Raw genomic sequence first — 22,914 nt, 5'->3', positions numbered from 1 at the left:
TTTAAAGTTTGCCATATCGAAAACGAGAGAAAGAGAAAAACGAGAGGAAACAGAGTTTAGTTTATTGAATTTAGATGTTCATTTTATCAGCTATTCGTTTTATCGAGATCCTGCTGTATCGTGCGTTTGTAAACAAGCTAACTGATTTTGTTGTACTTTGTGTTATGCGATTATAATCGCAATATATCTGAACAGTGATTTTTGTGGTTGTAATCGCTTAATCGTAAATCTTTTTTAACTGAAACACGTCAGTTAAAAAAGACTTAAAGTTTCTCGTATGAAAATTACACTTCTACTCAAATCACAATCAAATTTTGTAGTAGCGACAACAACAAAATTAAGCATTTAGTAAATAGTAGTCTGCATTACATTTATATATAGCGCAGTTTACTATCTACCAAATACGCAAGCAGAGAACTATCTACCAAAAATGATAGTATATATATAAACAGTCTTATTTACTAAATTTTTAAAAATCATTTTAAAATGTTATCAATTTTATGTTAAATTTAAAAATGATAATCCGTTGGAAGGTTCGAAATTGAAAGTAATTTGGGGGAGAGGGGGGTAGAATTTCAGTTACAACAAGTAAAAATAACAACCAAAAACATAAAATCATTGATAAAATATAAATATGAGCAGCACATTTACAAAAACGTTAAATACTTCATGTTATAAAACGCATTGCATTTTCTAAAAAAAATGATGTTGGATTAAAAAAAAAGAATACGCGATAATTTATTTAACTTACTTACATAAATGGTTTCTCTTTACATACAATTTATAATTTGTATAATTGGCTTCAGTGTATGACCTGTGTTTTTAACAGGTTACACTGCTGGCTTTTTATTCTTAAGTTTAAGTCATTCCTATTTTATGACGCTTCTTCTCAAACCATCGTTTGCAACGTGGATGAATTCTGTTTCGGGTTATGGTGCACGAAGTATTTCGATGCTTTGCGGAGCTTTAGTAACTTTTAAGAGCTTTAAGCAATCCCTTGGGAGTAACGCATTGTTTTGTGAATAAAGTTTATAACTGCAGATGCAGGTTGATCTTGATCGAGTTCTGCACACATGAGACACTCATTTTCTAGAGGCTTAGCAGGCTTGCGCACTACAATCCCGAAAACTCTAAATCATGATGTTAAATAAAATTTATGAATTGAAGAAGAATAAAAAAAAAAAAAAAATACAAAATAACAACTAAAAGAGATGTTGCACTTGCAAGAAATATAGTTTTCTGTTAAAATAAAAACCATTTTTCAATTATTAATAATTGAAAAATGGTTTTTAATAATTTATAACTAAATATCCAATACTTTAGTCGGTAAGACAATTTTTCATTATTACATGCTTATTTCAATAATTACTTTTTTTTTAAGTTGATGAATTGTGATTCTTTCTTTTATAAAAATGTTGCGTCCGTTTAAATGGATTAAAAACTTACCGAGCTTCTTTGTCGCAATCAGGAACAATGGTCTTTAAACTAATGAGTCGTTCTTTCGGGTCGACTCCGCAGTGTAGCACATGTTCCATTGGGTAATGACGACGAAAGAAGATTCTGCAAGATGAAATATGATCGTTTTAATGAGCTTCATTTCTTATTTTCGTTAATCTTTAAAATAAACAATTTTTTTCAACTTTTTGCAGTTTAATCGAAAAATTTTACGATCAAAACTTACTTTCTGTTGTTATCTGTGAACGTTATGCCGTGTTGGTTGACCTTAATGTTAACGATAGTCGATCTCAAATTGACATTGGCGGCGATAATTTTATTCATAGAATACTGAACGGCACCGTCTCCTGTCAGAGATTCAACATTGACTATGCCTAAGTACACAAGGTTGCAAGCTGCTCCTTTTATTAGGAGTTGTGATTCTGTTATTGTTGATGCACGAGTGCTGTGACCATCAACAGCATCTTAAAAGATATCAAAAATTGATTAAATTTTTGCTACTAACTTAGAATTTACCATTCTTTAATTATGATTTTTTTTTTTTTTTTTTGTGGTTCACACACAAGAGATATTTAAAAAATAAAATGAATAAATAAAATGGCATTAAATTTGAAGTTGAAAAAAAGCCGACATAGGTTTTTACCCGATTCATCATTTATGAGTAGTGTGATTGGTAAAGCCATTTTCGTTAGAGTGTGTTGATAAATAAGCGCCACCAAACTTGAAAAAGTTGGCTCGTTGGTGCTACCTTTTAAGCGAACTCCTTTTTTGCAAGGTTCAATTAGAAAATGTCGGACCAGTTCGTTGTTCATATCAAGTTTACCTAAAAAGCAGCAAATTTTTAATCATCAGTTTGATAAAAGTACAGACAAATTCTAGATCTCAAACGTTCACTCTCAAAATGTCAGTGCAGTATTTAAAGTGTAAGTTTGTATAGATTTACAATTGACGTTATTTTTGGCAAAAGTTCAGTTATGCTTAGCTTTGAAAAATTGTATGACAGTGTGGTGTATTACTTCAAGCTTTGAACATTTTGCGAGTGTTTATATTCAATACTTAGTTCAAGTTGGCTATAATTATGGCCAACTTTAATTTCTTAAATTTTGATCGCATATAAATTAATTTGCTTACTTAAATCTCCACCTGCTTGTTTAATGATATTTATTGGTAACACTTCCACTTTTACAGCTAAACCAAACGCGCCTATGTAAGACTTACTGTCCCGAACAATAAACGATCCAGGGGGCTTGTCGCGAAGTAGTTCAGCGGCTATAATTTAAACTTTTATATAAAAAAAGCTTATAAAATATTTGGTAAAGATAACTTTCAAATTTTTAGCGGGGTGAAAAATAGGGGAAACTTTTGTTTATATCTTTTAGTTTTGCAAAATAAATTTTTTGGGTACCTTCCTCTCTAGATATATTTGGCTTATACCAAATGTTCTTCGTATCTTTTTCAAATTTGACAGAAGGATTTCGAGCAACTTCGATAAATAGCTCTGGGAAATAATATACAATAGTTATTTTAAAGAACATTCAATCCAAAAACTTGAGGTGCAAAATATCAAAAAGTCAAAAGCAATCAATCAACAGTATGATGGATGGACAGTCGAATCCTATTTCTCAAGCCTCTGATTTGTCCATGACAGCATAACACCAAGTCAAAAAGTTTGAAATTAGCTAACACTAGCTATATTTTTAATGTAAAAATTTTCATAAGCATTAAGTTGATTATTAACTAACCTGCTGAAGATGCGGATGAATTGCTACTTCCAGATCCTCTGTATTTTCTACTTCGCATAGAGGAAAATCTTGTACTGTCAGGTGATTTAGGACTGGAGCTGCACTCGCTACCAATCGCGCTGTCTGCAGATACAGAATGGTGATAAGGCAGCGTTCTGTTTCTTTCTAGCGTACCATTTGTATATTGCTGAGCTGAAAGGTTGCTTATTGATCGAGGAAAACGCGGTAATTGAGGGCTGTCTACTACGCTAGTTGTTGATTTAGGACTAGAGCTAGACTCGCTTTCAAAAGAGCTATCCCTAGAGTTAGTTGGATCAAAATTTGTTCTTTCCAACGCACCGTTCGGAACCTTTTTAGTGCTTATTGCTCCATTTAAATGTGTTTGTTTCTGGCCAAACAGGTCAGGTGATTTAGGACTTAGGACAGTCTCTCTTTCAAAAGAACGATTTGCTGGCGCATTATAATAATAGGGTTGAATCTCGCTTTTGTCTGTTACTCCGTTTGTATCAGATTCAACGGTTCTTTTGATTGTTGACCTTGGAAACAGTCCTAGGTTCGGACTATCCTCAGATCTAAAAAAAAAAAAAACTATGTTAATAGTTAATTAATCGCAGTTTTAAATTTTTCATATTTCTTATTATGTGGTTTTGTAATTTCTTCTTCTACTTTTACGTGCCATGTAAAATTGACGGAAAGCGCAGTCAGAGGACTACTTTTTAATTATTTTGAATGCTTTATTTATTCTCTTTTTTGGTGAACCAGAATTCGCCATCTAATTGTAGGATAAATGGATGTAGATTGGATTTAAATCAAACAGTGAAAAACATTTAAAAGAGAAAGATATCTTACTTCTTTTCCGTATATTGGTTGTATTCGTTTAACATTGTTTCAGTTTTTAGTGTTAACGGTTTTACTATGCCATTAGATTTCGGCATCCGTTGTAAAGTTTTCGGCGATCCTGTTTCTACCATTGTTTTTTCAAACTCAAGCAAATGTTGAAAGATCTCGTCGTTTAAATGCTCAACCTCTTGCGATATATGAGAAGGTTGAATATGCTCTTCGACAATTGTTAACGAACTAATGTAAGAGTGCAATAAATTTGCTCAAAACATCAAATAAAAGAACGTTGATTTTGTCTTCATTAAATTTAAAAAAAAAAAAAAAATGATTTAGTCTAATAATGGAAAGCTAATCCAAAGAAGTATATCTCTTTTATCATTACATTTCAGACTGTCTTTTTTTTTGTGTGTGGTTATTAAATATATGAATTGACAAGGTTTTTCGATTAAAATACGCAAAATTTTTAAATAGTTACAATATTATTATCATTATTATTAGTATTACTAATTATATAAACCATAATAAACGTCATTTCAGATCGTATCATATATCATTCACTATATCATCACTATCATGACACACATACATGTTTGTCTATATATATACATCTATATATATATATATATATATATATATATATATATATATATATATATATATATATATATATATATATATATATATATATATATATATATATAGACAAACAAAAACTAAACGTTTTTATTTGTATAATAAAATCTAGCATTTAAACATGTAAAAAGTTAGTAGAGGAAATAAAGTTTTGACTGAAGCTTTTAACTCGTATTTTTAAAACAGATTTCTTTTAAAAACATTTTTTAAAAAGGTTAAAAAAATGATTTGTTGTGACTCTAAAAAAGTTTCTCTTCAATCATCATTTTTTACCTGTTTTTCAAAATATCCCATAATTGATCCAAAAGTGTCATTTTGCTATATTTTTTTTTGTAATTAAGTTCAACCTCCTGCTTCGTTCTTTTCTTCTCTTCAACAAGAGATAGTTACCCTGAGGTCAACCAAATCTCTTAATTCTTCCTAATGAAAGGGGACAAAATTTTTTCTATCCTAATTACAAACACGCCAACAACCGATTTGTTTTTTTACTTAATATCTAGGTTACTATTACATAGCGTGTTGGAGTCTCTGATATTACAATGCAAACATTAGAACAATTAAATTTGACCTATCATAATTTCAACGGAAATAGCCTAGAGTAAATATTAAACGAACGTGGTTTTATCGGAAACAATCTTATGACTCAAGACTTTTTTAGCTCAGGTAAGTCATTAAACTTTCTCTTTTAAACTTTGGAGATTTATTTTTAAATGACCATAAACGGAACAGGCAATCAGAATATGGTAGGTAAACCATTGTATTCGGAAAGTGTTTCCTACCTCTTGTTTTTTTTGGAATATTAATGGTTTGTTTTCTCAATAAATGCTTTCAAAAATAGTTCAGATTTCAAATCAAAATTTATTTGAAAATTTTTCTTAAAAACTTTATTTTCAGAACCTTTAGATCAAACATTACTTAATAACTTTTCAGAAAAAAAAAAAAAAAAAAAGTTGTTTAATAGGCTTTCTCTAACATTTTATCCCGAAAAAAACAAGCTCTTTTTTTGACACGTTCAGATGGCTTTGATGATTACATCATCACAACTTCTAACGCAATGTTTAGCATGAAAAGAATACGTCTTACAACTTATGACCGAATAAAAAAACGTCAAATTTCAAGTATTAATAAATTCGGTTTCAAGCGTGTTTTTTTAACGATTTTTGCTAATCCGCACCATTCAAAAATTCATTCCAGAACGCACGAAAATAGAATGAATGCGTAACTAATACAAAGCAAAGACAATTTCTTATCTCTTGGGGAGATAAGATTTTCCTATGCAAGGTATTGATTTTATTGTTTGTGCTAATGAATTCTTTGTAAATGGTTACCATACTTTGCTTATTTAACGCGTATAGTTAACGAACCATAAACGGAGGCATAGAAACGCCGTTAGGAGTTATAAATGTAAATATTTAAACGTGTATCTAACAACTCAATAAAGATCGCATGTATAAGAAGTATTATTCTAGAAAACAAGCACCAATTAAGTCAGTAAACAATAATAACTCGGTAAATAAAAAAAATATAAATAAAAATGCCCTAGGCATTTTTCATAATACTTTTCGAAAGGTTATGATTTTGTAAACAAAACGAAATTCGATCAAAAATTTATTTACTTATTTAGCTTAACTTTTATGCTCAGAACTTTTTGTGCCGAGTCCCCAATATTTCCGATCCACTTCTTGTGCCGGCAAAATTTGCTCAATTTTTTTGTTTACTGTCTGAGCAGTTTTTCTTATAAAATTTTTCATTTTCGTTTAATCTCTCTTTAAAGTACTATATACTTCCTTCCTATAAAGATTTTCATTATAAAATGAAAGAAAAGAAAAATTTTGCTAATTTTTTTTTAGAAGAAACACTCGATAAAATGAGCAAAATGAAAATTATCGTTGAGAAGGAAGTTTATGCATCATTTTTAACGAATTATTTTGTAATTGACTTCAAAGATGACTTAGTTATTACCTAACGCGATGGAAACTTTACAACTTCACGTTGAGAAAAAGCAACAACAATGATAATAATAGTAATAATAATAATAGTAATAGTAATAATAATAATAATAATAATAATAATAATAATAATAATAATAATAATAATAATAATAATAATAATAATAACAACAACAATAATAATAATAAATACATATAAATTAGCTCTAAATTATTAAAGTAAAAATTGTGGCAGATTGAGGATGAAATTAAACTTAAAACAAATATAGAGCTTACCCTTTAAGCGCTTTATTGGCTTTTATAGCTAGGGTTTTTGTAACATAACTCTTAAAAAAAAAAAAACCATAACTTATCGCAAACCCTTTTTAAATCGCTTATAAACTGTTTTTAAAACAAGCTGTAACTGCAACTGAATTCCTCACAGATTAATGTATTGTAGATATCTTAATCCGCTCCTTTAAAAAAATGCGGGGTTCTAAAAACTTATTTTATTTAATTCAAAGAACATTTGAAAAATTTTTATAAATGATATTTATAACATTATTTTTATTGAGTTCTTTAGAAAATATCTCGCTTTCACACTGATGATTAACTTGTTTTGTCCGTCTTTTAAATTTCGCGCATTTTGGTGATTTTCACCAGTATTATATCTTTTCAAATTGCATTTTTGATAGGATCAAAAAAAATTAGTTACCTACTATACGCAAAATTCATTTATAAGCTTAACTAAATCTTTTTAATTTGGGAAATAAAGGAAATAAAATTCCGCAATATTTCGTGTTCATATACATGTATATTTTTAAGATATTCCGTAAGTAACATTTTTATTTATAATGGGATTGTGATGTGAAATTGTATTCATAATCGTTCAACTTGGCTTTTAAAAGTATGAAGTTTAAGTTAAAAAAAAAACTCAAAAATTTATATCTTACCCATTTTTTCTCTGTGCTTCCGTTTTAGGAGAAGTAGCCGTTTGTGGTTCTTCCGTCGATTTATCAACGTACCACGGACCAACTTCAACAGCAGATGGTTGTTCATTAACTTTGCAATACGTTTTATTTTCTATGATTTTTCAAGGTAAAAAAATGAATCATAAGTTTTAAAATATAATAGTAAACTTTTGTATAAATATTGTGCAAAGATATCATTTGCCTACCGAACAGGTTTGGTGTTTTTGAGGTATAATCAGTTTGGATCCAAAAGGAATCGTCTTGCATTTCAATCGGAGATTCTCTTCCGTGTGTAAAGGGTTGATTAAGAGCAGCATCTTCTTCATTGCTCAGTGGGGACAGAATTGGAGACGAAGAAGAACTCCTCATGGATTCGCCATACGCTGAATCCGTACAAGGAAAGCTCTCTCTACAATGTAATACTGTAAATCACAAAGATGATGGGCGACAAATTACTTAATTTATTCAAAAGTTTTAAATTATTCTGTAAAATATTCAATAGAAATTTTGAATCAATCTTGAAAAAAATTAAGTCAAAAAAAACTAACGATTTTAGCGAACTTTCTATCTCGCTTGTCAGTGGATCATCAAGAATCGTTGCGTAACTGTTGCAAGCATAAATATCGTTCGAGAAGCTTTTACCATTAACATTAATAGAATCTTGACCATAATATTTATTTCCGTATGTGTTAGAAACCAACTTATCGCTAACTCCCGACAAATCTGAAAATTTATTTAAATACATGTTAAATTTTGAAAAGAAAAAAAAATGTTGAAAAAAAAAAAAAAAAAAAAAAAAAAAGGAAGGGTTCTGAACATTGTTAGCACGAAACTTTCCCGTAAAAATTTTAAAATGGATCGTTTTTTTTTTCAAAAAAAAAAAAAACAATTTTATTATTGATTGAAGAATTTTTTTTATTGATCTTGTTTTTTTTTTTTTCAAAAAAAAAAAAAAAAAATTTTCGGTTTTTAAGCCACCCGACGAAACAAATAGAACAGCAAAGAAGAAACTGCGTACGAATTAATGGCTGGTTGTAATTGGTTCGCGGACTGTCTCGTGAACAGGGGTCGATATCGGTGCTACAGAAACCGGACCCTAAAGAGCGGGAGTTGAATTGTGTTACTTTCTCAATAACCTCTTTTGTCGGTGCAAGTCCAGCAAGAGGGATGCCCATCTTTCTGTTATACTCATTTTCGGCGAAAAAAACGTTACTAAGAAGATTGACCCTTTGTGCAACAATCCCTGGAACAATCTCTTTTTTCTCAGTTTCTTTCAAACTGTTGTCTAAAGAAAAGTCGAAATCATCGAATATCAAACCGTTATAGTCATACTTTGACTTTTTAACTCCTTTGATCAAATTTGAGCCAGAATTGACGCCATTTAATGGCGAATTGTCTAACTCGAATAAAAGTTCTTTAAAATTTAAACTGAAATTCGTATTCAAAATACCCTCATTAGAAGGTTCTACAGATGATATACGTCCATTTATTAACGATGACATATATTGCAGTTTCGCAGGTAGATGTAAAGTACAGCATTTAAGCAGAGTGCTTTCGCCTTTTATCGGAATTGGTGCTGTTTTGATTTCGTAAAATCCCGCCTCTGGTTCACTACACTGTTTATCGAGTCTTTCCTTTTTGTTTTCCTCATATTTTGCTTTAGTGAAAGCTAAATCTCCTAATAAAATATCTAAATCATTGATAATTGCCATTGATGTTTCTTCATTTTCAATAGCAGTTCGAGATCGTAAACGATCCTTTAAATCGATTTGGGCGTAAGGACTTCCGTCAATTGGTCCGCGAACATAACAGCGACTATTCCCTGTATCATAAATAATTATAGTTCAGAAAGTTAATAAAAAAGTTTATGAGGTTTTTCTATAAAACGTTAATTTATTATATAAAACAATTTATCTCTAAAATCAAATAACTTTTTTTTAACTATAACAATGCTTAATTGCGTATGCTTTGTTTTTTTGTGTAGGAAATTTCATTAAGCGTACCTTTTTCTTTATCTATTTCCTCTTTCCTTCGCTCCATGGCAAATATACCTAACAAAAAGTAACTTTTCATTAAACTAAAGCATGCTTTTCTGTAATTATTTAACTTTTATATTAAAAAAATGTCTAATAAGTTCCTTTAAAACGATTTAGTAGCAGGTACATTTACTTAGTGATTGCGATCTTTAAACGAATAATTCAAATTAAATTATAGTGTTCGGTGAGTTGCTAAAGCAGAAAAAAAATCTCCATAAAATTATTTAAAAAAATCTAAAAAATTTGAAACAGTTTTGCGCTATTAAAGATAAGCGTTTGCAAAATCCAATAACTCATTTACTGTCGCTCACGTTAGATCCTTAATCGCAAGTTTTAATGTTTAGCATTCTTTTCCTGAACTTTAGACTGCCCAATAAATCAACTCAAGTTCGGATGACGTTGACTTAGCCAGCCTTTAAAATGTTTAGTTTTAAGATACACCAATACCCGTTTACATTATTACTTATTGCTGTAATATTTTGGCACTACATTTGGTGTTAGTTTTTTCGTTAACAACGAATAGTAACGAATAAAGTAAAAACTTCTTGACCAGTCTTGAAATAAATCAGATATTCAGATATTGAATACAAATGCAGATATTAAAAACAACAATGTTGAATCATATTATTTAAGGAACTTCATAACATATATATATATATATATATATTATATATATATATATATATATATATATATATATATATATATATATATATATATAAACTATTTAATGGAATTTAATATATATTATCAAATATATATAAATTTCGATTTATTTCAAGACTCTTACACAGAAGTTTATATTTTAGTTATTATTCGTCATTAATAGAAATACTACATGCCGCACTTTAGCTGCATTTGATGCCAAGCGCTAAAAACTTTTTCCATTTTAGTTTAATGATATTTTTTCAGATCTAATGTTAATTTCCTTGAAGATCAAAATTTAACTTTGTAATGATTAAATCTTCAAATAAATTAATATTAAGTCTGGCAAAAGATCATTAACTTATTATAGAAAACTTTTAAGGCTTGGCAGTTTATGCAGCGCCAAAGTATTCAAAGCACGGGTTAGGCATGTATTAGAACTGCATATTTTTGTTTAAATGCCGCACAACGCTTATGTAATTTTGTAATATTCAGTTATAGAAAAACTTTATTGAATCTTTAAAACATTTAAGAGTTAATATTTTAAGAAATAGTGTAATATGAAAGTAAGAAAATTTCATTTCAATATTTGATTGTGGACCTGATTGAAACTAGATTAAAAACGTAATAATTAACTTACTTGTCAGTTGAAAGTTGCTTGAGTTTGTTGGTATGATGCGTATGAAAAACTTTTTTTTTTTTATAAAGGCTCTAAGATGCAGGTATTATTACCGCATTGTTTTTATATAAAATTTCTGTATTAAATATTTCAATTTGTAAAATGTGTAATTTTCAAAATACATGCACTTTTAACTCCCCGTTTTAACTAACCTCCTACATTCATAATATTTCGCATATTTTCTTAACAGCTTTGTAAAAACAAGTAATGCTTTGTACAACTCATCTCATTTATTTGATGACGATACATTTGCTCCTAAAACAACAGCTTATCTTCATTCCATAATAACGTTATGTCAATTCTCTTATGAATATATACTTATTCTTAAGTTTTACTAACGAAAATTAGGTATTCAAAATATTTTTTCAGTTATTTATTAATCATCCAACTCGTTATACCTTTTCATTCGAAATTCTGTGTCTTAAGTACAATATTGCTTTGTTCGAACATAAAACTGTTAAAATTCAAGTATATGTAAAGATTCTTTATTATTGAACAACTAATGTAAGAGCTGGAGGTCAGACTGATGCTTTGATGTAGATGGAGTTAAAGATTAGGCCAAGAAAGCCTTTCACTAAGCTAATTGTTTTTTTTGAATAGTTAACGTTTTTTATACAACATTTTCTCTTTCAAATACTTGACAAATGGAATTGCTTAATTTGCTCTTGATATAGTTTACATCCTCTGTACAAAATAAACTTCCTATGTGTTTGTACAACCTTCCTGTAGTATCATATTGGCTTCTTAGATGATCTATACAACAGCAGATATTTTGTACTTTAAAATGATATTACGTTTCCCTGTAATTATGATTAATAACATTTGGATTAAATAGATTAATTACAACGCATAGTATAAAATTTAATTAGGATTATGGTATGAGCAATAAATACTCATAAATAAATACTCGTGGGTATTAAGTGGTTAAAGCCGGCATTTTTCATTTCCTTTTTTAAAAAAGTTGCCGAACGATGCGCAGCAAATGGGAGAATTTATTATGTTATTCTCTTCTTAAAACTTTTTGCCAAGGAAAAGTAAAAAAAAAAAAAAAAAAATTAAAATAAAAAAACAAAACAAGAGAGAATGAAAAAACGTAATCGAGACAAACGTACCTCTTTTTTTCGAACTATGTGGAATAAAAAGCCATGAAACGAATGTATGGTTGTGATGAACCTCCGAGTTGTTATTTGAATCGATCATTTCTATCTTTCTATCTTTTAATATCCCTTGTCTTTTACACAAGGTCTCTTCACATTAACAAAAAACGAATTATTCAAAAAATGTTTTTGTCACAGTTGCTGCGCGAAGTTCATTCAAAAATCAGAAGCCGAGTAAAGAAATATCGCATATTTTTTACGTAGACATTTCTTTCCGCGATCACGTTGTGTTAAATATAAATTATCCGTTGTTTTTACTTTACATGCAAAAGCGAATAAAATTCAAAAAGTTGGTGGTTTAACACCCCTTTTCGCTTATATGTATTTTAAAAAGGAGATTATTAATGGCTAATACAAATAATGTTACTTTAACGAACTTATATTTGTAAGAAAAAAGCCTTTGTTAACTTAAGAATTAAGAGTTTGATTATTTCTCTTTTCAAATGTCATCTCCAATTACCACATTACGGCCCAAAACTTCTAAATACGATGCGTTGACAATAACACTAACAATAACTTGCAAAAACAATAATTTTTTGAGAACAAAAGTTTTTTTTTAGGAGCTATTGTCTTGATCTTTTAATAGTCGGATAGTAATGTCCGATAACATATATCGAACGAGCTTGACCTAGAAACGAGATTGAAAGAGCAGAGATATTTTACAAATTTTGTTTACCTATAGAAACCGGTCGGAAAAACGAGTAAATAGCATTGTAAAAGCTTAGTTTTTTGGGCAATAGTTTAGATGAATTTTTTACAACTTTTTCCTAAACATGAGTTTAAATATTAAAAAAAAAGGGTTTTAAAAATCAACTATATCCTAGGATCACATTTTAATAGAACTGATTCTTTCGGTAAATTAATTCTTACAATCAAATAAAATAATACTTTTTCAAAATCATTTTTTTGATAAAAAGTCCTGGTGTCGAGTTTTGTTAATAAGTTTGACGCTAGTTAGTTAATCAATGAATCAAATTAAGTCGAAGAGAGCAGACATTTGCAAAAAACGTTAAAAAAAAAAAAAAAACAGACGTCAGTCTTTTCGGTGCTGCCAATGCTGTTGTTATGAAACTTGTTTTCGAAAAACAACATGTAATATTAAATATGGTTGACGTAAAATAATACTTATGAATTAATAGAAGAAAAATTAACATAGAAAGTAACAAAAAAGTATTTTTGTTAAAGAAAATGCGGCTTTTAGTAAATAAAGTTATCGTCTTAAACAGAATGCAATGGTGGAAAAGTTAATTTTCTAAAAAACTTATGGTCATAGTGTAGCATGATTTGAGAAAAAGTTGGATTACAAAAAATGTCAAAATAAAAAGAAAACATCTAATATCCATGCATACAGCATGTACACAGTAAATACAATACACAAAAACTTACCAGGACAATGGAAAGTTAAATTCGTTTCGTATAAGTTACGCATTTAGACGTCGTTTAACTATGATTTATTGGTAGCACGTTTTTATTGCACACTTATTATCTCCAATAACTATATTGAATCAATCCCATGCTTTTTAATGCCTTTTAGCACACTGAAGTAATTAACAGGAGGCACTCTAAAAGGATATGTAATGCTCTGAGCGTTTGAAATAGCGTGAAATTAATAAGGATAATTTGATCAATCTCAGTTCTTCATGCTGAGTTCACTCAATATAGAACCGTAACATTAAGGTAAACGCGGAGCCTGATGTTTATTTTCAGTTAGGTTAATTATGGAACCAGCAGGAAATAAATTAAGGAAAGTAAAGAATGTCATTTGCTTTTATACGTTTAAATTTTCGTTAAATTCATTAAAACAGCAACAAATGGCATAAAAGAAAACGAAGATTTATTTAAAATAATCTTAGTTTAAAACGTTAAACTAAAATTGGATTATATATGTGTATGTACGTTTGTGTGTGTGTGTGTGTGTGTGTGTGTGTGTGTGTGTGTGTGTGTGTGTGTGTGTGTGTGTGTGTGTGTGTGTATGGATGTATATATATATATGTATATGTATGTGTATAAATATAATATATATATATATATATATATATATATATATATATATATATATATATATATATATATATATATATATATATATATATATAGTTGTAGTTGTTAAAATTAAATTGCGGAAGGAATTTACCAAATATAAATTAAAGGCCCAAAAATGTATATCACTTTAAAATGGAAATTTAAAAGCTATGATTTTTATTCTAAAAAGTTACTTTTCTTCTTTTAGTCTTTATTGGCGATTCATTCTAATATTAGGATATGATAAGACCACATGATGCAAGATTATTATGTAAGATTATAACCTTTTGTAGTTTTCTGAAATATACTTAAAAACAATTTTGCAAAAAAGTTCGGTATTTTTCTAACAAAAAACAGATATTACCTTATTGTTACTAAAACTATTATACTTTGATTAGGTTAAATTTTGTTTGATGTTCGCCGCGACAAATAATTGGATATTTTTATGTTTACGCTAACTTGATTACCTCTTTCTTCTAAACCGGCAAAACTCTAAAAATTAGCATAATGTTGAGAACTTAATTACTTTTGTTTGTTTTTTTATTTCCCTCAAAAACAATTTTTATATTGATGTTCATCGTGGTTTGTAAAATTTTCTCTACCTTATTAGCCAAACATCCTTAAAAAAATACTTAAGGCTACATCTACATCCTGAAGAAATTACGTCATGGTTTAAAAAAGTTAAGCTAAAAGTTTTGTCGGCTTATGCTATTTACGTTTGGTTCGGTTTATTTTGAATTACAAGTGATTTTAAAAATCCCAATTAATTGTATATATTTATTAATTTCGAACATTGTAAAAAAACGCAAGAAACAGAATGTTTAAAATAAACAAAAAACAAAAAAAACAAACAATCAAATTAAGAAAAGTAACCTTGATCAATATTCTTCACATTTTCTACTGACGGAGAGAAAACAAGTTCCACACAACAGGAATCTGGGAATCGCTGGTCTAAATAAGATAAAAAGTTTCGCAGATTTATTTTAATATGCTTTAAATTTAACAGCTGTCTGATAAATTTACAAATTAATTTTTAGAATAACGGAATAATTGATATTAAATAAAGTATTTCTGTTGGAATCAACAAGTCATCCAGTTTATTACTAAAGCCCCGTAAAACGCTTTCTTCTAAAGAATTTAAAATACATTTCAATGTTAATCAGTATCATGAAAATTCACTGTTACACCCTATGTGAATTTTAGGTTAGGTTATAAGTTTATATAAAAAAGACAACAAGTAAATGGAAATCAACTTTTAAACCTTTACATTAAAAAAAAAAGCTTTAAAAAAACGCACCGCAAAATGCTTCATCTAAATCATATTTGCCAAATAGGCTTACACAATTGTCAACGGCATCTGTATGAAACTGCATTCGAAAAATGACAGTGTTTATTGGAGCATCTTTTTGAATGCATTTTATCTAAAAACGTTTACAAAAAAAAAGTATTAACGAATTTATAAAGAAGGTCAAAAAACCAATTATCTAAATAAAAAATATTGCACGTGCAAATCGCACTCTTTACTATCGAAGTGTTAATCATTTTCACTTCGACGTTTGCTGACGTGCTTTATTTAAACCGTGATACTGTTGATAACACGTTTTTCACTTCAGATATTTTAAGTTGACTTAAGTACTCCGGGGCACTAATGAAATAACAAAGTAAACTCGCCCTTTCAGTTTCTATTGCAAAAGAAGTTTAGCGGATCATTCTAAGAGCATACCTATCCATTCCTATCTAAGAATATCTGAATTCGGTCAGCTTGTTAAAAAAAGTACTCACCATAACGTCGCCTTGCACTTGGATATTTTGTGTTGAAAAGCAGAGGTGTTTTGATTCAGACGAGATATCGCTTTAAAGAAGAAACGTAACAAAAAAATGTGAAAATCAATGAAATTAACGAATTTATGTTTAATAATAAAAAAAAAACAAAAAAAAAAACATGTTTTGAAAGAAAAAATTTCATTTAATTAACGTTTAATTTACTGAGTAGAGGTGGTATGTTTAAGGTGGTAGCCTTGATAAACTTTTATGCAGAATTGAAAAGATGAGCCATCATTAAAACGTGGTGCACCATGAATAATGATTGTATTTAAGCACAGCATTCTAAAAAGTGTAACGCATAAAAGGTGTGTTAAATTTAAAAACATTTGAATGAAAAAGTCTATGTAAATAAAAACCTTGCCAATAAAATTAGTTTAAATAAGCATTTCACACATTAAATTAAGAATTATTTCACTATCTTTTTCAAAAATTTATTTTAAAAAAATCATAAGAAAAAAGAAAAATAGTATGAAAAGCTTGTATACAAATGTTTTCATGTACCTGTTCGTAATCTTCAGTTTCTTTTCAAATATCATTCCAAAATATTTAACGTATCTATAAAGAAAAAGGAAAATGATTTTGCTCACAATTTGTTTCGAATTTTTCATATTGTTGACTTTTTAAGGTCGTTGTAGTTTTTAATATTATCGCAGTAGCAATTGACGTTCACATTGCTCGATGATTTTTATGGTCTTAAAGGTTTGTTTTTTTTTTTGCAAAACTTTTTAACACAATAATATGTTTAAAAAAAGCAAACCGTTTTTGAGATGGCTGCAAAGCTCCGTCGAGTTTCGCATCATAAAATCTTCCCAGCGCAAACCATTCAAGAGCGACTTGAGCGCTTGAAAATTGATAAAAAAGATTTTATAAGCAAGTAACAACTTATAAAACGAACTGTTGACTTTTTAAAACTCTTAATACCTGGGCACATTTTTGCTAAACTGTATGTAAGCAGCAACAGCAACCCCAATACGGCTTTTGCCGCCCTGTCAGAAGAAATAAACGGCGGTATTAATTGCGGAATAAACCCCAAAAATATTCCTTATAGACCTAATAATATAAAATAACTGACTTTGCTGTTACTTTGTTGTTAATGTTAATGGTAATGGTTATTCTGCTGTAGTTGAACTTTTATGGTATTTTTTAAAGAAGTTAACGGTCTAAAAGAATGTTTTAAATCAATAAAGGTTGCGAACCTTGCAATGAATAATTGCCACGTTTTTTTTGTTTAAATGCATCCAAGCGTGAATACTGTGAACTATTCTATAACAAGAATATTTCAAAGAAAGTACAAAGACAAGAGTTCTTGTAACTGGTGAAAAATAATGGAAAAATTATTGTTTACAAATGGTTTGACTTACTTACTTTGTCAACTTCTCAAGCGGTGGAGCCAAATGATCGGGCCAGCCGCAATCTAAAACCTAATTGAAAATTATTTTCGCTGCATATTCTAAGTATCAACCAAATTAATTGCAAAAGTTACTTTAGTGTCGACCAAAAGACCAAAAAGTATCGACCAAGCGTAATATCGACCAAATTACCTGCAAAAGTCTAAAAATTGAGTACCTGTTCTTCAGAATGCAATTGAAGAATATCATAACGTCTTTCTGATACATTGATGATTCTGTATTGGTCACCGTGTTTTCTGCGCAACATGGCCAAAACATCAATTAGGCCAGATTTATACAATGATTCCAACCCATTCGACGGAAAAGTAAGTGCTAAAGAAAGAACACTTTAGACTTTTAGTAAATAGGAATTTCTCAGACATTTTTTGCAGCTTAGATTTTTTTTAAATCTTTACGAAGCAATCTGAAAACTCGGTGCCCACTATTATTTTACCATATTAAATCGGTTTTATTTTAAACAAAACAATTCCGAATGTACACTGTCTACTTTCTTAAGTTTGAGAGTTTTTTTCTGTTTATCTAATGATTCTAATCATTTTAAATTGTTATTCACACATAAAATCGAAAAAAAAAAATTGTCAACAACCGTCAAACAATCTTTAATTACCTATCAGCCTATCAGTGATGTATGTTAAATCTAATTCACAATCATTAACGGCAATCTTTTCGCTATAAAATAATTACAATCGTTAACAGCAATCTGTTCGCTATAAAATAATTAAACACAAGTATAACACGTGCAGTATAGTTGTATTAAAGAAACATCTACACATTGAACTATAGATATGTATGCACTTATATGTTTTTATGATGAATATGTAGAACAGGCAGGTGTTTCTTGACAATATTAGGCATACATTTTGAAACGTTTAAAAACGTTCATAGGGAGAAAAATGAGAAAATAAAATTATGCTACGATTGGTTGTGAATAACAATAAAATAATACCAAATACCTTAATGGTGAGTCAGATGAAGAATACACCGAAACATCATTCTAAAGATCAGTTTATATTTAAAAAAGATTTTTGTGATGGTATTGCTTGAGATTAAAGATCATTAAATACATGTTTTAAGTTTATTTGTAAATTTCTTTCAACATCCTCAAAAAGATGCTTTTGATGCTTGAAGCCTCAACTCTTCTTTAGTTACATTTTTGCAAAATAAAGCTGAACTTATGTGGTTTTCTCTTTGTACTGATGATTAAATATGAAAAATATAATAATATATAAAATGGATGAAATATATAAAAAATATAAAATATGTAAACATATTAAATAAATAAAATATATAGAATATGTAAAGAATATAAGATAGTATAAAGTATATAAAAATGGAAATATTCCTTTGTCATAGTAATTTGCTTTAGTCTTAATTTTGGAAATAAAAATTAAAATACTGCATCTATTTTTAGAAGCAGTTCAATGTTAAACGCGATCTTCTTTTAAAATGAACGTCCCTTCACGTACCTGTCTTTTATTCTGCGTTCTGTTCATTTCGAACGTCAAACAATGTTTGAGAACCTAACCAAAAGAAAGTTTTAATTACAAAAAAGAAGTTTTCATCGTTTGTTTTCATCTTTTATAATACTATTCTCTTTTGTTTAAAGTTTAATATGTACTAATGGAAATAAAAAAGGAAACGATGATCTCGGCAGGATTATGTTTTATCGTCTATTTTAATTGGAGCCATTTTACAAATTAACAAAAAAACGAAAATGTATTGATGGTTTTTTCATAAATAATTAATGATGCAATCGTAATAACTTTACGAATAACAGCAATCAACTTGCTTCGTAATAAATTACGAGAGGGAAATACGCAAGTGTAAAGGAGTGCACAGGTGTCTGCTATTATAAAACATAAGCTAACAAAACAGTTGTTTCCTTGCAACAACTGTCAGCTCTTTGGATTTTTTATTGTGTATTTAAATTAAACGTCTGCGCTAAAACTTTTTTTAAAGCTTAAATAATAGGGTTCTCTTTAACTTACAAATATATTTAAATTCGTAAGTTAAAGAGAACCCTATTATTTAAGCTTTAAAAAAAGAAAGCAAAAAACTCTTGCTCATTGTTTTATGAATATAAACACTGAGCAAAAGTTTTTTGCTTACTTATCCAAACGGATTGTAATGAGTTTAACCATGTCAACAAGTTAAAAACTTGGAAGACTTTTGGCTCATAAATTTTGCAATTTTTTTATTTCAATCTTTGGAATTGCATTATTTTTAAGAGCTGCAATCCACCAGGTGTATTTTTAGAGAAAAAGAAAAAAGAAACCTTTAGTGTCGAAAAGCTACTATTCGCTTTGTACTCGACGCAGTGAGCAAAACAGAGCGTATCCTAAATTTTTGTTTCCAAACTTTAAAATAAAAAAACGAAAAATGTTTTCTATTTAAATGCTCGCAAAATAAAAGCATTACGTTCTGTATTATCTTCAAAACAACGAAGTTTCTCTCTCCAGACGAAAGAAAAAAAACAAAAAAAAACACAAAAAACATTTCATGTTTTTTCATTTGTATTTGCAATGCTTGTAAAAGAATTCATTTTTAAATTAGTTGCTATAACAATAACATATTAACGCTTATAATTTTTTTTTATAAACATTGTTTAGAGTCGCTAAACAACATACCATAACTTTGTGAGTAGAAATATTTTACACAAAATAAAGGGAATCTTAAAAAAAACCAACTTTAGAAACCAACAAGTAACTTTAGCTGTAAGACTATCTGTAATTGCAGACTATTAGTGCGCATCCCACATTTTAAATCTATTTTCCGCTTCTTATTTAAGTAGTTATAACTGTACATAAAAACTGAGAAAACAATCATTTGAGTAAGAAAATGTAAAACTCCTATAACATAATAGAAGTTTTTTCTCGACTTATTGTTCACTTACCATTGGCTGGCATTCCACGTGACATACGAATTTGCATCCTAAATTTAAAAATTAGAGAGATTAAAGAATAGGAAATTAAAGAATAGGAGAAAAAAAAACAACAAAAAAACAAAAACAAAAAAGGAATTTATAGTGATTTTGAAAAACAAGTTACTACCAGAACAAACTTTGGCACAGTTCCATACCATCTCATGACAGAGGTGACACACTTGGGGAGCATATTTATTGACAGGTCTTGTTTTAAAGTCGTGAAGCATCTGTGACGACTAAAAAATCGAAAAACCTTTTTTCTATTGGGTATTGTTGCAAAGAAATTTTTAAAAACCTATTCAAGTTCTAATAAATACATGCTTGCGATTTTACGATATCACGCGTTCGTTTTTATCTAAAGAAAACAACGTACTTGAAAAAAAAAACTATTCGGTAAAAAAAAAAAACTTAACCACATTCGATATTGTTTGTGATTTAGTAACATTAAAGTTCGTTCTGCGTACGAAAGAAAGGATTTTGAAAAGGTAAGTAAATAAGCGCGACTAAAAAAAATTTAGCTTGCGTGTAAAATGATTTTGGATCCCGGATATTTATTTAGAACTTTGCTATCGAGTTTGACACATGCACCAGAATGTTGGTATAACAGCCCGAATATTGGTCCTATTATCAAAAAGTTATGGATTTCTGAAACATACAGTGTTTCATATTTGGATACTACCTTATTGGATGACGGGTTTTTCCTATTGTGTTTTGCAGCATAGCGGAGAGATGGGTAGCTTCTTAAATTGTCTTGAAGCGAAAGATTATGAAAAGTTCTCCAATGCTCTTCTAATTTCACAGCATACGGAAACCGTACGATACATTCCGGACATATAAAACCAGGTAAAAACAGTGTAGTCATATAAAGGTTACATACAGAAAATAATTTAAACAATATTATTGTTTCATTTAAGTATAATAAAACTTAATTCACTGCTAGCAAATTCGAAATCTTAAGTTTTAATTACAAAATCCATATCTAGAATACAACTGCTGATGTTTTGAATATTACAATAAGTAAAGATAAATTCCCCGGAATTTTCAATGAATGAGCGCACCTGGTTTTTATCACTGAAAGCTAACGGTTTAAGTTAGTACATATATTTATGATTATATCGGATCAATAAATTTTAAGAAAGGTTTAATCTCAAATTACAATGAGCCGTCTTTTTAATCAGCTAATAAGCAAATAACGCGGCACTATAAAGTTAACTTAAAGCACTTATAAATGCACACTCAAAATAATTGTAATTAAAAAACGACAAATGTTTCATGATCATCAGAAATGTTAATCGTTTGTCTTGAAACTATTTCTTTATCCGGAAAGGAAAGAGACTATAAAGAACTTTTTTTTCTTTTTAGCGAATGGAATCGAGCGTCATTAACAATTATGGTTTATTGTTAAATCCAAGGAAATGTTATATTTTTCTCATCCAATCCATTTTTTACCGTTTAAATTTTTATGATGGTGCTTTTGGCCGAAATCCAGATAATCAGCTTGATTTGACGCTTGTTAATCTTTTTTCATAAAGCTCGTATGTAGATTTGCAGTTAGGCAAGCTAGGCGCTGTATGGATACTTTTTTAAAATGTATTTATTTATATTACGACTGCTGTTTGTTAAAATGACTTGCTTAATGGATTAGAATTTTAGAAAAAAATTGTTTGTTAAATTCGTTTCCAGGGTTCGGGTAAAAACCGCTGAGATTCATTAAAACGTTCTGTTGTTTTTTTCTACAGTTGTTAAATTTATTTAATTTACGAAAAGTAAAAAAGTTTTAAACTATTCCTGCCATAATAATGCATCTGTTAAGAAGTTGCATAATTATAATCATGTTTTGAAGATCCATGTAATAATTATTACTCTACTGTTAAAGAAAACAGGGATGACATTGGTCACTACAGATTCAAACTAAACAGAGCTAGTTTCTGTCATATATTTTAGAACTCCTTTTCATCGTGGTTATTCCTTTCATAGATTGCTACGATTGAGTAATACGTCAAATTCATATCCAAATCAAATCATAAACAGCAACATATCGGTTATTGTGGTAAAGCAACTATTGTTGGTAAAGATAAGACATATTTCACCAACATTAAGTGATCTATCTGGTTCCTTCTCTTGAAGTTAACCAGTGCTACATAAGAACTCAATATTTACAGAAAGTTTACGAATTCAAACAAAGTTATGCTCGCTGATGATAATGAAATGGTTGCTTTGTGCATTTTATTTGAATTTTTTCCTGCTCTTTCCTTTATTTTCCTCTTTTTTTTTGTGTTAATAAACTACAACACTTTAGATACATTTATTCTTTTCAGCAATACAATAGAATCTTTTAAGTTCCGTAGAAACTTTAAAACTATATGCTATTTTAAAGTGACAAAAGTAATTTAAAAAGCGCAAATTAATTTCAAGGGGGTTTAGTGTTGGAAAATTACTAAAGAAATGATTAACTAATCATAATTACATAAGAAATGATTACTTAATTGAGTTTACTCTTTAAAGCAGCAGCTTAATATGGTAATGCAACATACTTAATATGGAATGCAACATACTTAATTTGAAAGCTTTAGCTGTTGAGAGCAATTACATTTCCTGAATGTTGCATGTTTTCGCCAGAAATTTATGCGTTGAAATCTAAAAAGATGCG

General features: G+C 29.0%; 1 protein-coding gene and 2 long non-coding RNA genes across 12 annotated transcripts; 2 read left to right on the top strand and 1 right to left on the bottom strand.

The window, feature by feature from the left end:
* Positions 1-597: 597 nt before the first annotated feature.
* LOC145185954 (tensin-3-like) lies at positions 598-21,519 on the bottom strand. Of its 9 annotated transcripts, XM_090098060.1 has the most exons (30): positions 20,944-21,519; positions 20,392-20,500; positions 20,235-20,272; positions 18,808-18,861; positions 18,295-18,335; positions 17,949-18,010; positions 17,499-17,653; positions 17,298-17,353; positions 17,129-17,195; positions 16,854-16,918; positions 16,690-16,773; positions 16,434-16,487; positions 16,095-16,214; positions 15,891-15,960; positions 15,406-15,529; positions 14,982-15,059; positions 9,573-9,620; positions 9,020-9,391; positions 8,588-8,854; positions 8,118-8,292; positions 7,776-7,978; positions 7,552-7,681; positions 4,047-4,274; positions 3,198-3,769; positions 2,861-2,953; positions 2,587-2,724; positions 2,099-2,278; positions 1,682-1,919; positions 1,447-1,560; positions 598-1,130 (listed from the first exon to the last, which is right to left on the bottom strand). In XM_090098060.1, the coding sequence occupies exons 1-30, from the start codon at positions 21,124-21,126 to the stop codon at positions 986-988; spliced, it is 4,263 nt and encodes a 1,420-aa protein (XP_089954186.1). In that variant the 5' UTR covers positions 21,127-21,519; the 3' UTR covers positions 598-985. The 9 variants fall into 9 exon arrangements, with proteins under 9 accessions (XP_089954186.1, XP_089954185.1, XP_089954187.1 ...); XM_090098059.1 differs by having other exon boundaries at positions 8,588-9,391; XM_090098061.1 differs by lacking the exons at positions 17,949-18,010; positions 18,295-18,335; positions 18,808-18,861; ... (1 more) ...; positions 20,392-20,500; positions 20,944-21,519 and having other exon boundaries at positions 8,588-9,391; positions 17,294-17,353; positions 17,499-17,513.
* Positions 2,277-8,016, top strand: LOC145198654 (uncharacterized). Of its 2 annotated transcripts, none has more exons than XR_016455720.1 (3): positions 2,277-2,378; positions 7,580-7,696; positions 7,783-8,016. It is a non-coding gene; the product is annotated as an uncharacterized LOC145198654 (long non-coding RNA). The 2 variants fall into 2 exon arrangements; XR_016455719.1 differs by lacking the exon at positions 2,277-2,378 and adding an exon at positions 7,441-7,505.
* LOC149883684 (uncharacterized) lies at positions 20,355-22,496 on the top strand. The gene is made up of 3 exons (XR_016455721.1): positions 20,355-20,749; positions 20,824-21,107; positions 21,627-22,496. It is a non-coding gene; the product is annotated as an uncharacterized LOC149883684 (long non-coding RNA).
* Positions 22,497-22,914: the final 418 nt, after the last annotated feature.

This window comes from Hydra viridissima, unplaced genomic scaffold, assembly GCF_058129835.1.
Source record: "Hydra viridissima isolate aposymbiotic clone 2 unplaced genomic scaffold, HvirCarnegie_v1 scaffold_9, whole genome shotgun sequence".
NCBI lineage: Eukaryota > Metazoa > Cnidaria > Hydrozoa > Anthoathecata > Hydridae > Hydra > Hydra viridissima.
The sequence above is the reverse complement of the archived record's forward strand: the minus strand, read 5'-3'. Positions and strand labels throughout refer to the sequence as shown.

What these genes read in the sequence shown, in the direction of transcription:
- LOC145185954 (XM_090098059.1), bottom strand. Translation starts at nt 21,126, where the DNA reads ATGACTACACTGTTTTTACCTGGTTTTATATGTCCGGAATGTATCGTA. An exon ending in AACCAATATACGGAAAAGAA is followed by an intron (nt 3,770 to 4,046) that starts GTAAGATATCTT and finishes TTTTTTTTTTAG; the next exon opens with ATCTGAGGATAGTCCGAACC. An exon ending in TTCACAGATAACAACAGAAA is followed by an intron (nt 1,561 to 1,681) that starts GTAAGTTTTGAT and finishes TTCATCTTGCAG; the next exon opens with AATCTTCTTTCGTCGTCATT.